This window comes from Perca flavescens, chromosome 9 (assembly GCF_004354835.1).
Source record: "Perca flavescens isolate YP-PL-M2 chromosome 9, PFLA_1.0, whole genome shotgun sequence".
Lineage (NCBI taxonomy): Eukaryota > Metazoa > Chordata > Actinopteri > Perciformes > Percidae > Perca > Perca flavescens.
This window is the reverse complement of record NC_041339.1, coordinates 11,336,847-11,352,824: the sequence shown is the minus strand read 5'-3', so window position 1 is coordinate 11,352,824 and position 15,978 is coordinate 11,336,847. Positions and strand designations below refer to the sequence as shown.

At 41.0% G+C, this 15,978-nt stretch overlaps 1 protein-coding gene across 1 annotated transcript; it reads left to right on the top strand.

Moving 5' to 3' along the window:
- The first annotated feature begins 2,206 nt into the window (after positions 1 to 2,206).
- On the top strand, positions 2,207 to 15,870 carry lmo4b (LIM domain only 4b). Its single transcript, XM_028587559.1, has 5 exons — positions 2,207 to 2,698; positions 4,217 to 4,457; positions 9,515 to 9,611; positions 12,098 to 12,253; positions 14,914 to 15,870. The coding sequence occupies exons 2-5, from the start codon at positions 4,222 to 4,224 to the stop codon at positions 14,920 to 14,922; spliced, it is 498 nt and encodes a 165-aa protein (XP_028443360.1). The 5' UTR covers positions 2,207 to 2,698; positions 4,217 to 4,221; the 3' UTR covers positions 14,923 to 15,870.
- The last annotated feature ends 108 nt before the right edge of the window (positions 15,871 to 15,978 follow it).

Sequence of the window (15,978 nt, the reverse complement as noted above, 5' to 3'; positions counted from 1 at the left end):
TATCTGTAGATAATCTGAACTCTAATCTTCCGTCATCAGTTGGCTCAGCTAACTGAATATCATTCTCTCTAAAAGATAGCACACACACTCACGCAGTAAAGAGATTGCGATGCTATTACACAAACCAGGAGACAAGGCCACACGTTACTCTGGTAAACAATGCAATGTGATTGTACGAAATGAATGTGAGAGAAAGTTACGGTGACCTGCCTGTTGTTTAGTTAGAAGATTGCCCGTGGTGTGTAAACTTGCAGATTGAAACCGGCCCTCTTTGTGGCTCAGTGTCATGTTAATAGAATATAACACAGAGTGAATCCCAATCTGAAGTCACCATGTTGAATGTGGCTTTCTTGCTTTTTCCCACAGGGCAAGCAGCTTCATTATGAAGCACCGTGGTCTCCTTTTCATCTCGGTGAGATCACCCCTGTGGGGAGTATAAACACAGCCAGTCACGTCTGATGCTCTCTTGTCCTTGTTTAAACACTGAAATAGTATTGAGCCACATTGTTGTGTGCCGCCGTTTTTTTTTTTTTTTTTTTTTTTTTTAAATCTGGTGTGCTTCATAATGCAGCTGCTTGGAAACTGCCACAGGACTGAAAGATCTCAGCGAAGAAAGGAGATGATCAATTTCTGAGGGACCCCCACCTTTTTTTCTCCTCATCTCCAAACCCTCTCCCGCACACAGCACCCTGACCCCTCCTCCTCCTTCTCCTCCTCCTCTCTTCAACTAGCCATAATTATTTTGCAAAAGAGCTCCAGAAAAAGAACACACAGAGTAATTTCTCTTGCCCAGTAATGAAAAGCTCATTAATATAGGCCCTGGAACAAACAAAGCTTTTCCTGTGAGGCCCCCTTTTCAAATCCATTTCATATTTCCCCTCTGTTTTAATCATTTATATCAATTAATCATTCCTTGGTGGAAAAGATATTCTTCGCCCATCTTCTGTGGTTTTTTTGTTCTAGCGAGTGAGAACTTGATGAGGATGTCAAGAGAATGTGGCTCAAACCAAGGTGGAGTAGTATTGGCTTTGCCAAAGGGAAATCAGCTTGATGCAGCATACTCTCTTTGGAGCTGCAGGAATAATTAAACAATTAAAGTAAAGAAAAAGATCATCCTCATACATCTGCCAGGGGCATCTTATAATGAAGCTGTTTTGTCATGTAAAACCGGTCAACCCGGTGAATCTCAAATAACTTTCCTCTGAGGCAACTTTTCTCCAATAGCAACACTTTTTATTTAGTTAAACTGAAGACATCACTTGTTTTTCACAGAACAATTTCCGGTTGCTACACTGCAGCACTTCAGCTTTTCTTTTGGTAAAAGCTGAGGAAAAAAAGAGGAGGAATTACCTTCTCTTTCCACATCTTGTTAGCAAACATGTCAGCACCACATTATTTGTATTAAAAGGTGTTGCAATTGTTTCCAGTTTCTCTCCTCTTTGAAGTCCACATGGTGGTGGAAAACTTAAACTGTAAGACTGAATGAATTAAATATCTCAGCCAAATCGAGGTCTTGCAGATTAGCCTTAATAGGTGTTGAAACCAATGACCTGAGGCTTAATGGGGTTGTAAACGACAGCAGGCCTTGCGATTATTTTCAGTGACAGACGATGGCGCCACTACGCAGCTATTAGGCCTTGATATTTCCCAGAGGTTGGAGTCACCCTCAGTAAACTAAGTAGTTATTGAATGTCAACTAATTAAACTCAGACGTGAGATGAATGCAGCTTACTGGATGCTAGCTGTTATTGAAGATAGTATTTAGAATTTCTTTTAGTCTGCGCCTATGAAACCAGTCAAAAAGGAGATCCATAAGTTTTATTAGGATAATATTCAGCTATCACAGCCCATTAACTCCTTTTATGAATATGTAGCCTATACGATTAAAGACGATTACGTAATGTATTGTTGAAACTAATTAAACTGAACACACGCTGCTATTACAAGGGTTTTATTGGTGTATTGAAGCCTCTTCTGTCCCTGTCATTGTTTTCAAGCGTGTACATTTGACACTCGTCTCTTCGCCGTTTCTTTCGCACCTCTCCGGTCCATCTCTACCATTCACCTCTACTCCGTTTCCATCCTTCTCTGCGTGTCCAAGTCAATCTCACCTCCCCCTGATTGGCTGGATTTGTTATTCCTGCTAAATGAACTGCGCGCCGATTGGCTGCGGCGGCGCCTTCGTCACGCGGCCAAAAGGGGTTTTTACTGGAGGTTTCTTCCTGTCAGCGACACATGTAGAACAAGCAGCTAACGGGACCCAGAGAGCAGACCGGAGGACAGTCAATCATAGCCTATGTGCCAGCCTCGTTATTTCTTTTCCCTTTCTTTTGCCAAAACACGCACTTCTCGGTCTGAGGACATCACGGCACGCGTAGACCTGTAATTACGCCTTGCAATGGACTCCTTCTGTTCCAGCGAAAAAAAGAACACTAAAGCAGCAACAGTAAAACGGGAACCATCCAGTGGAAATACTATCTGATAACTCCATTTGCTCGGCACTCCGCTTGTTGCCAGTGAACATCCGAGCTCAAGTCCTCACTGAGGTTCGCTGTCGCGCGGAGCTGGAGGCCGACCGCGCGCGATACTGTATCGCTTTTTACCTGTACTTTTTGGGACTGTTATAGCCTGCCTGTTTACTTGCATACCCAGCAAGTCATTAACTTTACAACCATTACTCTTAAACGAGACAAACGAGGTGGGTGTTCGTTGATATTACAGCTGTGTTTGCATGGCTAAAATGTCTGTTTTAATCTTTGTATTTATAGCTAACCGTACGCTTTACACTGGAAACTAGCCCCTCGTCGGTTCTACTCGTGTCTTTCTGTCATGAATGCTAGCGGTGATATTTGATAGCTTGTTATTATTGCGACATTATCCTCCTCTTTAGCCCCTGTTCACGCATTTACCCCGCAATGTGATGCTACATTTCTTTTATTTTCCATTAAAAAGCCACAGCATTTTAGCACATGGCAGCCTGATATGTTTTTCCTCTCTCTCCTCTCTCTCTCTCGCGCTCTCTCTCTTTCCATGACTTGGTCTCTGCGCACAAATTGCCTGCCCGTGTAATTACTTGAGTTAGCCCATTTAAGTTAAAAGCCACCCCCCTCCTCTTCACCTTCCCCTCCTGCCCCCTCCATCTCTCAGCGAAAAAAAAGAAAAAAAAGAAACTCCTCTCTGAATGAAACTTGACGATGGTCCGTCTTGTTTATCCAGGGAGTCACTTTCAGGTCGGCTTTTTGATTCATCCCCTTTTAGATTTAATCAGCACTAAGGTACGCTGTGGTTTGTCCCTAAGAGCCATCGCTAATGGGCTTACTGAATGCTTTTCTGTGTGCACCCCCCCTCTCTCCCCTCTCCCCAACTCTAATTAGCCTACCTGCCTTTCAACAAAGATTTGGCTTTATCCATGCATATAGTCTGCTTGACCAAATTGGAGAGGATTACATTTGAAAGAACCCGCATTAATGTTGTGGGTGAAACAAATGCCTGCATTGCATTTGCATTAGAACACTTAGAATCATTGCTGGTCGATTGTGGTAGGCCTATATCCGGGCTATTTGTCCTATTAAGGTGCTGTTAAATATTGGTTTTTAGTTGCAGGACAGATCATCTTCATCCCTCAGGTCAAAGGCCTGCAAGCATCAAGTGTTGGTAAACACAGAGCCAGCAAGGCAAAGTGTTTCACATGTCAGTTTGAAGCCACTCTGATTCAGCCTATTCATACAGTATCCTTTTGTGTTTTGCCATAAACACCACCTCCCAGCTATTCACTGCAACAGAGTGAGAGAAATTGTGTGGTGAAGTATTGGGCTGTTTAGAATTCAGCTCAACAAAAGCCCATGCTGCATAATTGTTCCTTTTGGCTCCTGGGGTTAACAGTTAACAGACATTTATCATGAAGCAACAGCACGGGGGATGAGACCAAGATCAAGGGCAGATTACCACGCTGATGGAACAAGATGTTCAAAGGGCTGGAATTTTCAATTTGATAATTGATAAATTGACTTGTGGCCTGTGGCCATGATCCAGTACACTGTTGTATGGTATAGGGATCCAACATAGCCCTGTGTGTGTGACCCATCCCAGGTCCTGACCCAATTGTATACAAAACAATACTTGCCTGGTAAAAGTGTGAACAGCAACTTTTCTGGGTGTGACGTGTACAACAAGCAGACTGTTAATATCATCTCTTCTGTGTTTTGTTTGTTTTCAGGGACAATGGTGAATCCCGGAGGCAGCAGCCAGCCACCGCCCGTGGGCACAGGTTCTCTGTCCTGGAAGCGGTGTGCAGGGTGCGGGGGCAAAATCGCTGACCGTTTCCTCCTTTACACCATGGACAGCTACTGGCACAGCCGATGCCTCAAATGCTCCTGCTGCCAGGCCCAGCTGGGCGAAATCGGCACGTCGTGCTACACAAAAAGCGGCATGATCCTCTGTAGAAACGACTATATCAGGTGAGAAAATGCATGCATTATTTTAGATTAGCGCTCATTTTCAGGAGATTATCACTGGCCGTCATTACCACAGATTTATCTGAAGCAGTTGCTTTTTTCCCAAGAGAATTGTGTTTCTTAGAAACCAGATAAAATCACTTTTTAAAAGTCCTGGAAGATATTAAGAAACACTATTAAATCAAGTTATAAACAAACAAAAATGGGGCTAGTCACGCAATGATCAGCAAGCTTGGGTGTGTTTCTTCAGAGCATGTGTCTCAAATTGTACTAACGTCATCAGTGTTCGTTAAAGTGTCCTGGTTGAAGTCTCCCTGGTTAACCCTGAAAGAGGTCAAACACGCTGGCATGTTGACTAAGCAACAAAAGCAAAAGAGTTGCTCTGCAGACCATCTGCATGTCTGTCCTGTTTGCTGTTCATGGTTAACTGAAGGACAGAAAATTGGTCTTGTCAGAATTATGTTTGCTCTGCGAGACATATGTACAGTGTTCGTGTTGGGCACAGATTATCGTTTTATTTGTTGGCTTTTTATATATATATATGTAACATAACAGAAAAGCCCCATTTAATTAGCAAAGAGAGCCTTTTTAAATATTCTAGTAGGTGTGCCAGACACCCAAGCACACTCTCATTCTGGTAATGTAGAGCAGTCTGATGTGACGGCACAAGGCACAGTTTACTGGAAGTTCAAATACTTTCTGGAATCACCCTGGGGGCTCAAGAATGGTATTGATTTTTTTTAACCCAATAATTAACTGTTTTGACTATTATTCTCTAACCCTTCAGGTCATTTTTATATCAATGCAAGACATGTTTTTTTTGTTGTTTTTTGTAGAATCTTTATGTTTTCATACGTTAAAAACACATGGAAATTGCATGCATCTGAGTTTGCTTCTTTTGCATTGATAATCTAAAAGATGGAATTGCACTACAGTCAACATGAACATGCAACACTGCTGTTGAATCTGCACGGATAATTCAAAATCTAAAGCGTGCCTGTGCGCTCTCACACCCACCTCATAAAAGGATGAGGAAGTCAATGGGGTACTTCATTCATAATGGGACTATAACGTAATTAAAATTGGAACAGGGGAAAACGTGGATACACCTTTCCCACTTGTAATGAGAGCATGCTTGGTGGAAGAGCTAAACACGCATATTATGGAACCACGAGATCTCTGTGGAGATAAAGATAGGAGCGGCGGGGGAAAAAAAAAAACATCTGACAGTGAGTCTACACAATTAAATGCTTTAATTATAGTCCCCCTCCATTTCCTTTAGTCCTGATGGGTTTTATCTAATGAGATCTGGTCCCTGGCTTGTATCCGCTCCCAATGACGTGTCCGAAATGAATGAGAGCCACACGGCAAACAAAACATTTAATTAACCAAATTGGCTTTTGAGAGAGAGCAGGAGAGAAAGAGAGATAGAGAAGAGGGATTATTGCGAAGGCCATTTGCCGCTGTTCCCCCATCTTAAAGGGGCAGACAAATTTTTTTTTTTTTGTGATAGACTGCCATACTGCCCATATCACATGCGTTTATAGCCACAAACTTATATTAATACAGCTGATAAGAAAATGCTCATCTGATTGATCAGGAGTCGAAACGCATGGCATCACAGCCATAATGGGATGTATGCCTGGCCTGGGATGATATCCATCTCCCATCAATCAAGTAGGATTATTCACACACATCACAAGACAGGCACCATCTCTCCTTTTTCATGCAAGCGCTGCCACTGGAAAGCTTTAATGTCAAACTTTTAAGCCAAAGTTGTGTTTGCTGCGGGGATCATGTTGTTTTAAGCTGGAGGTGATATTATTTCTGTGGGCTGTTAGTAGAGGCAGAATTAATTTACTCGTGGCTGCTGGATTCAGGGAGAATGCTGTCCCCTTTAATTGAATAAGCCTAGGTAATTAAATGGCACTTTTCCAATAGAACGTGTGAGGTAAATCTAATAGTTGGTTATTTAATATCACTTTGAAGTCTGCCCACTCAAGCACTATGACAGCGCAAGAGAATGTGAACTATTAGGCCAGGAAAAAAAGCCTGGGATCTCAGAAATTAATTAAATCGCATGCAATTTAGGGGAAACGTTTATCTTGATTTGTCATAACAGAATTAATTCAAGGCCTTCAATTCACTTGGGGCCAGATCTGTTACTCTGAATTAACCAAGTGTAATTTGGCTGATCCCCCACCACCACCATCACCCACCCTCCACCCCTACACACACACGTACACGCACGCACGCACATGCTCACACCTCCCCATCCCCCTGTTCCCAAAACACATGCACATACACAACACAGATCCACACACGCCCTCCCTCATCCTAGCAATCTTCCCACCCCACCCCACCCCCGGCCCCTCCACCCTTTTCTCTAATGCAGCTCTTGCCATTATGCAAAGCCCCGCTTCAGTATCAATATGGCCTAGTGCTTTTAAGGTGCTTTGGCTGCTGATGTAGAGAGGCATTTTTAATGGACTGTGTTGCAGAAATCATTGTTGTGGGGGTAATTTTACCCTACTCAAAGGCCTTGGTGAATGAGGTCTGCATTTACCAGACAGCCTAGCTGCACGCCATGCTATATTTCAACTGGCAGTCAGTGCTGAAATGAAATCCAATAATCATTGCCTATATAGATAGACGACAGACAGCTCCGAATGTGGTTTTGTTTTGTTTTGTATGTTATTTAATTTAATCAAACTCGTTGGTCGTAGCAAAGCCAGATCCATGGGGGAAGAAAACAGATAAATCAAGATGAAGCCATCTGCCAAAAAAACCTAGTAAGAGCCACCGATTTTCTTCCTTTTTTTTTTTTTTTTTTTTTTTTTTTTTTTTTTTTTTTTTTTTACGAAGGGAAAAAGCTGAAACCAGATGTGTCACTGCAATTAAACAGTCCCTTGGCCTTAATTATAGTGACCTGGGCTGTCTACTTCACCTCAGCGCTGTAGGTCACTGGCAGAGGAGGCCATTAGAGCCCAAGTTCAAACTGATATAGCAGCTTAATTTAGCACCTAAAGGCTCTGGCTCCTTAAATCAAATACTATCAAAAGCTATCCCCTGATAAATTAATTATCCTACTACGAGTTCCACACTGTGGTGCAATATAAAAAGGCTGCGGTGAAAGCGTCCTGTAGTCTTTGTTTTTCGACACCCCTCAAAAGCTTTCTCACCGACGAAACTCCTCGAGGAATAAATGCGACATGAACACGGAAGAACATATTTTTCCGTTTGAGCAAAGTTTGAATTTTCGAGCGAGTCAGGCTTTGAAATGCAGAAACGTCTTTGCGCAAGAAGTGTTGTTTTTGCTTTTCCACAGATTTGCCTGAGCAAAAGAGCCTTAAAGCAACAGGCATATATGTTCATTTCCACTATCATGTTTGTCCCAGTGAAAGCAGAGAATTGGCAGTGTTGGGACGACAGTCTCCAGTTAATTAGTTTCTGAAATTGAGTTTTGATGGAGCCTTTCCAAACGATGCTAAGACAAAATTTGCTTCTGCCTAGGCTGTCTTATTGAAAGCCATTTCTGTGTCCCTCTGCAGAGAGCTCTGGCTTGTTTGTTCGTCAACATATCTAACAACTGCTAAGGTTATTGTTGGGATGGTAGAAGCATTTATTCCCTCGCTCCGTCTCGGCGTGAATTTGTTAAATACTTTTTTAATGTCAGAACAGAAAAAAGAGAACGCTTTCCCCTCGTTGTTTCTTTTTTGTTGTTAATTTTTTTTTTTAAGCCAAACAACTTTATCTGATGCACACGCACACCAATGTTAACCACTCCCCCGTATCCCTTCTCTTTCCATCCCTCTCTCCCCTTCTCTCCGGAGCATGTCAGATGCCGTGGTCTTATTTGATTGCTTAGGAAAAGTGCAGTGATAGAGCAAACACCCGGTGAGATATGATGACAAATGGGTCCAGATCCCAGTAAATTACTTTCTGCTCAAATCGAAATTTCATTCAGTTTGCTGCTCACCGAGATGAAGTAATCTAAATTGTGGACTCAGAAGGAAGATAGAAGGGAAGCTGGAGCAAGCATTTCATTAGAGAGAGAGAGAGAGAGAGAGAGAGAGAGAGAGAGAGAGAGAGAGAGAGAGAGAGAGAGAGAGAGAGAGAGAGAGAGAGAGAGAGAGAGAGAGAGAGAGAGAGAGAGAGAGAGAGAGAGAGAGAGAGAGATCTAAGTGTTCTAAGTGTTGACACCATGATTGAAAAGGTTAACCCATGCACATTATATATCAACCCGAGTAGCTACTGGTTTCTAATGGAAACACGGCACTGACAGAGCATTCACAGGAGTCCTAATGGCAAAAGCACTACGTCTCCACCTGGCTGTACAATCAGATCCTCTTAGGTCCTGATTGCTTATGTTCCAGGTTATTATTAGGTTGCAAATAAAAAAAAGGGCACCAGAAGTAATATGCAGTTTCAGTGCTAGATAGATGCTTGTGGAGAGTGTACAGAGTGCTCGAGGATTCATTTCTCTGTCAGTGTTGTGATGATTTTCTATTTATTCATTCTGTTACTCTCCTGCTCTCTCTTTTTCCTCCTGCATGCTTTCCCTTTTTAAGTTAGAAATGGACTGGGGGGTATAGTGAACTTTGCACTGAACAACTTCATTCAGTCACATCCTCAGTAGACACAAGTGGGCAGGGCTAGAAGGGGGGGGGGGGGGCACCGACCCCCAACCTGAAATATGATGCCCCCCCACACCAAATCCATGGGGCTGGAGTGCTGTCAATCTGACAATTGTGATTTCCATTTGATCAGAGTACTGTTTACTTGGCTGCCTGTTCTGCCAATCTTCCCAGCCCTTGTCACATGACCAATTCATGTTTCCATGATGACTATCCAAAATTCTGATACCAATGGAATTGGTTTTTAATAAAAGTGGCAGACTGATATATAGATTTAGGGAATGTGTATGGTATTCAGATATACAATTTGTTTCAAATGAAAACAAGTTAAATGAATAATGAATGTGATGTTTATTTATCATAATTACATTGTGCTGTCCATAGTAACACTTTCTCTTGTCCTTCTTCCTCCCTTTTTCTCAGATTATTTGGGAACAGTGGAGCTTGCAGCGCTTGTGGTCAGTCCATTCCAGCCAGTGAACTGGTGATGAGGGCACAGGGCAATGTGTACCACCTCAAGGTAAACTCCCGTTTCCTCTATGAAAGCTTTGAACTTGATAACATAAGCATGCTACGCACTAAGAGGAGAAAATATGCACCGATATTGGGGCGATGTTATAGGGTTGACTATCTATTCTATCTTCTATCTATCTATTCTCAAAGTATAAACACAATGAGAGTTTTGATAAATAATCACTAATAATGTGCATACAATGACAAAGTGGATAAAGGCAAATAATAACTGTCTGGTTAGTTCAGTCACTTTGTGATGCAGCCTTTAAAACCAGGAAAAGACAAGACTTGTGTCATGTCACAGTATTACGATATCCAACATTTAAGACAATATCTAGTCCCATATATTGATATAATATCGCTATATTAGAAAATCAAATAACACAATATTTTTGACCAAATATCTCAATGTCGATATTGGGGGTTGACTATCGGGGCTTTCACAAAATATTTAAACAATGAGAGTTTTTGAAAAATAATCACCAACAATGTGCATACAGTGACTAAGTGGGTAAAGGCAAAATAATAGAACAGCTAAGTCTGGTAAGTTCATAATATGTCATCACTTTACTGTAATGCAGCCTTTAAAACCAAGAAAAGACAACACTTGTGTGATATCATGATATGCAAAATCATAGACGATATCTAGCCTCATATATCGATATATTACCCAGCCTTAGATTACAGCCTTGTGTTTTTCTTTACAATGGCCCTTACATTACAGTTGTACCGAATTGAATATATCACCCAATCTTTTTCTAGCGTGTTTGTATCAATATGTCTTTTGTGGTCAGTAAATGTTGACAAGCTTGTTGTCTTGGAATTTAAAGATAGTAGCACATAATAATAATAATAATAATAATAATAATAATAATAATAATAATAATAATAATAATAATAATAACCTTTCAAGAAACCCAAGGACACTTTACAGAATTAGATGTTGTAGGCTGTGGTAAACAGGTAGTGTTTCAGGAGTTTTTTAAATATGTCCAGGGATGTAGCATTTCGGATTTCTGCAGGGAGGGTCTAGGGAAGGTACAAAGTCTAGTATACATAGAGCTGCTGTCTATGAAGTGCAGGGTTAATGATAGTTTAAAGCAATTATTAATGAAAAAAACAAACACTTCAGTCCCAGTGCTTAAAATAAGGGCCGAAAAGTTTAGTTTCTAAGCCGTAATCATTGTACTTGTACTAATCATTTAATTGCTGAAGGGCTAAAACAATTAGTTGATAAACCAGTCGACAGAACGTCAACAGAAATGTAATTGCCATCTATTTTGATATTTGATTCATAGTTAAAGTCCCCCCCCCCCTTTTTTTTTTTTTTTTTTAAAAGGAGAAATACCAACCATTCTTTCGCTCCAGCTTCTCGATTGTAAAAGCTGCTCTTCTTTGTCTTCTATGTGATCGTAAATGAAATCGCTTTGGTTTGGGACTGTGGGTCTGATAAAACAAGACATCCAACAACATTAACTTGGTCTTAAGGCAATTTTGATTGGCATTTTATTTCATTATTTTTCTGATAGTTTATAGACCAAACCATTAATCAATTAGTCAAAGCAATTAGGAAAGCCTTACATAGCTGTTAATTAGTCATACCCGGATTTTCAGCGCTAACCGCCGCTGACACCTCACACACAGTAGTGCACATATGTCTGCATTCACAAGCTCCAAGGTAGTGGGTTATAATAGGATGGAGCACAGCGGGGTTGTGAACGGTAGCGCTGCACCATATAAAATATGTGATACGGTTGTTGGATATTGCGATAACAATATCACAATAACAATATTGCGATAATGATATCACTCGCGATAAATGAACAGATGTTAAAGTGTACTCAGTTCTGCTGCTTTCAGTATCCTGCTAAAATACAATGAATTGCTTGTTGAATTTTTTTATCAAACAAGTTGAACATTGAATTGAATATAAAAGGCAGCACTAAAAACAGAACAGTCAGTTTTGTCTCTTTTGTCGAACACAAGAAATGTCGGAGTGTCTTTTCGGGACATGTCACTGCCTTTCGCGATAGGGTTATTGCGCCAGTTCATTTCGCGATTCGGGCTGCACGGTAAGAGAAAAATATGCAATAACGTTGAATATTGCGATATTTTGCGATCAATAAACCAACGTTAAAATGTTCTCAGTTCTGCATTGCTGCAGCTTTCAGTATTCTGCTAAAATACAACAAATTAGTTTGTTGAATCTTTGAAAACAAATGAAAGGAAATCATTTCCCAGCATGCACATTGAGTTGAATATAAAAGTGCCACAAAAAAAAAAGAAAGTGACCGTTTTATATTTTGAAGTGCATTTTTCTGCTGATATTTTCTCTCAACTAACACAAAAAATATCTCTGAGTGTGTGTATATGTTGCAGCCTTTCGCGGTGTGTATATTGCGTCTGTTGATATCGCGATGGCGATTTAAAGAAACGATATATTGTGCAGCCCTAGTTAACGGCTGTCTCTGTGTCCCCCCCCCCCCCCCGCAGTGTTTCACTTGTTCCACCTGCCGGAACCGGCTCAATCCCGGGGATCGGTTTCACTACATCAACGGCAGCCTGTTCTGCGAACACGACAGACCCACAGCACTCATCAACGGCCATTTGAGTTCGCTGCAGACGAACCCACTACTGCCTGACCAGAAGGTAAGATCCCTCTCTCTGCACCAGTGACGCATGGCGGGGGCTGTCTGTCGGATGATGATGATGATGATGATGATGATGATGGAGAGCGCTCCGGACTTCTTTGTGGTCTCATTTTCCAAGCATTAAAAAACGGAGGAGAAGGCTGACCACTTTCAAAGTACGAGTCCGTTAAAGCTTGTCATCAGTCAGCTGGAGTCATTAGCAGGAGAAAGAAAAACATCTGTAATTTTCCCGCCGACATTTATCACTCCGTTTACATTCGCGCCGTCGATTCGACTTCACCGCGAGGCACGCACAGCAGATACTAAATCTTACAGAGCAGAGATGAATTTTATTTGTAGACAGCAGATGGATTTTTTCCCCCCATCATTCTTGTTGGAAGGACACGCACTCAGAAAATCTGTATTAACCGTCGGCACAAAACGTGAATTATTTTTTCATGTACTGCTGTCCTCCATACTCTTGTTTGTTATGAGCCGATACATATTTGACTCATCTTGAATTTATTTGCTGTCCCGAGCCAGACTTCCAACTGTGCTGAAAATATGACACACGCTGCCATTAAAAAACAAAAATAAAACAAAAAAAAAATCATTTGACTACTGCATCAACAAGACTGGGATTACCTGGGCTAAGTTAATACTCCAAAGGCCAAAAATATGTATCCAAAGGCCTGAGCAAGCTGCAGCAGCCAGTACATCATGGAAGCTGTCATCATGGCTACCCCCGATTTGATCTTGATGCCTCCAGTGAAAGCAAAACAGAGGGCCTAATCATATACGAAGGATAACTTCATTCTTCAGGATAGCTTCATTCTCCCCCCGCAGGAGATATAATCATTTTTGCCTCACAACAAGGAGCTTTATTGATACCTTGTCTGCGCACACAGCACACCGAGCGATATGGGGGTGGTGGGGGGCAGGGGGCCCAGGGTGTTTGGAGTGTGTCAGAGTCTGACTGAAAGAGGAATTATATTGTTGGGAGCATGCATTTCACCTTGAGTGGTTTTGTGAGTAGAGGAGAGAGGTAGAACTCCATTAAGCCCCCTCCCCCCCTCCTCCCTGCCTCCACGTCACAGGCCTTTTAAGGGCTTGTCACTTCTACAAATCAGCTCTTAGAGCTCTTAGAGCTCCTCACATTTAAATTGAAAGCCGTTGTATTATCTAGCTTAATTTTAAATGTCTGTTTAAGTCCTTACACCCCTCCACCCCCTCCCCCCCCATGTCTCTTGTAGCATGGCTGGTGTAGTAAATATGAGGCCTCATTGTTTATTTATGCGCTAACATCAATTGTAGTGAAAAACTGCTGAATTATTGATGCTAAAATGCAATCTGAATATTGGCCCGGTGCTTTAATTATAGCGGAGAGAGAGAGAATTATTAAATAAACAAGAGGCGCATCGCTCGGCGGGAAACGGTCTCGGGATGCTTTAGTTATCTCGGCGGGTGAAATAAAGGAGAATTAGCCCGCTGCTGAAAGCACGCTATCACACACACAAATAGAGCTGCAAAGATGAATCGATTAATCGATTAGTTGTCAACTCTCAAATTAATCGCCAACTATTTTGATAATCGATTAGTCAGTTTGAGTAATTTTTTTAAGACAAAAGTAAAAAGAAAACTGATTCCAGCTTCTTAAATGTGAATATTTTCTAGTTTCTTCTCTCCTCTGTGACAGTAAACTGAATATCTTTGAGTTGTGGACAAAACAAGACATTTAAGGACGTCATCTTGGGCTTTTGGGAAACACTGATCCTCATTTTTCACAGTTTTCTGACATTTTATAGACCAAACGACTAAAAAAATCAACAGATTAATAAACTATGAGAATAGTTTCTTTTTGCCAAAACCTGAGTTTGAGACGGCCCCTCAACTGACAGACGTACAGTAGAATGTACAGCTCTCAAAATCAATATAGCTCATGTATCCCTAACAGCAGCGCATAGATTGAATATAGAAGCATAGGCTGGTTTGGCGGAGAGAGAAAATGAAGCAGTTACCGCTCATACGGAAAACACGGGGGTTATCTGCTGACTGTTGTTTTGATGATGTGCGATTTTTATTTTTTGTATTTTTTGCCGTGACATAATTGGTGTTGTCGGCGTTCGGCGGCGTAGGACATTTGATGCTCATTTATTTGGCTTTTCTTCCTAGCTCCTTTCCTAATCTCTTTGTTCAGAACAGACAAATTACCTCTTTCATACGGAGCTGCTTTGACCCAGGGGAGCAAGACCCTCCCAGCGTCAGTCACTTTAATTAGCCCCCAAGTAGGAGTTTGCAATTACTAATAGACTGAAGCCCTCCTAGTGATTTGAGGGATGAAGGGAAAAGTAAATTGCCCCTAAGAATCAAAAAAAAGAAGAAAAAGGAAAGAAGAAAAGATTATTATTTTTTTTCTTTCTGTTTCACAGGACTGAACACCTCCTGCAGTTATGTTGGAGCGTGGTTCTAATTATACCAAAGAGAATCGCTTCATGGATGCACTTTTGAGTTAATGCAAAGTAAATGGGACAGCAGATGTTTTTCAAAGCCTGGCTGATCAATAAATCAAACAGTAGAGCTGGTGGAAAGTTGATTTATCAGGATGGCATTTTGTAAACTGATATTGTGTCTCAAAGTTTAAAAAAAAAAATATCTTTTTTTGTATCTCTCACTATTCAGGTGTGTTAGACGGGGAGCCATGCAGGAAGCAGGATGTGTGCCTTCATTTAAGCCCTTACTCATTGTCACCCAAGACAGCGTGGATCAGCAGCACCCCCATGCCCTTTGCCCCCAAAGGAACCCTCTACCCATCTTAACCAGTTACCTGACCTTTATTTCTGCTAACCCATACCCAAAAACGCTCCGCCTTCAACCTTGGCTTTTCCCCAAATATGGGCGGATACTTGCACTTAATGCACCTGTTACAGGACACTGAGGACTCCATAACCCTTGGAATAAAAAAATAAATAGAAATAAAATAAAAAAAAAGAGACTGATCAGAATCCAAGGGGACTCTTGAGGAAGAGAAAATTAAGTAACACACAAGAGGATGTTGTGACTGAAGTGAGGGGAAGAGAAAAAAAGACTAATGATGTTAAAGAGATGCAGGCTTTTCAACTCTGCATATTTGGTTTCAAGACATTTTTAGGGGAAAAACCTGGGACTTTTTGATTTTTTTTTTTTTCTTCCTTTTCTATCCTCATTTCCCAACAACATGGTGTTTCCACTTTATATATTTTAAGTGTTGTTGAAGGGGAATGTTTTTTTTTCTTTTGATGGTATATATAGAAAAAGAAGGGGTTTTAAAAAAAAAAGAAGAAAAAAAAAATCTGTCGCTTTTTGTGGAAAACAAATCATGAACACTCTCTTGGTGTATTTGTAAAACTACCATGTATGTACAGTATGCATGTAAATGTCGTTGTTGAGGCGTGGCTACAGTACATCTGGTCTTCACTCCTCCCCTCTCCAAACCTAAACCCATGGCAAACGGAAAGAAACTTGCTCATAGTTAGTAATGTAGAGATCATCATCATCAACATATAAATGCTGAATGAAAGAGAAATTTATTTGTGATATTTTCCGAGACATTTGCTCCAGTATGGTGTATTTAATTAATAAAAATATTGAAGATTTAAAAAAAAAAGAAAAAAAAAGCCTCCTTAAATTCATTGTAAAGCCTCAGACTATGTACTCTGTTACAATTGACCAAACGTTGGTTTTATAGATTAAGACCTCTACTTCACA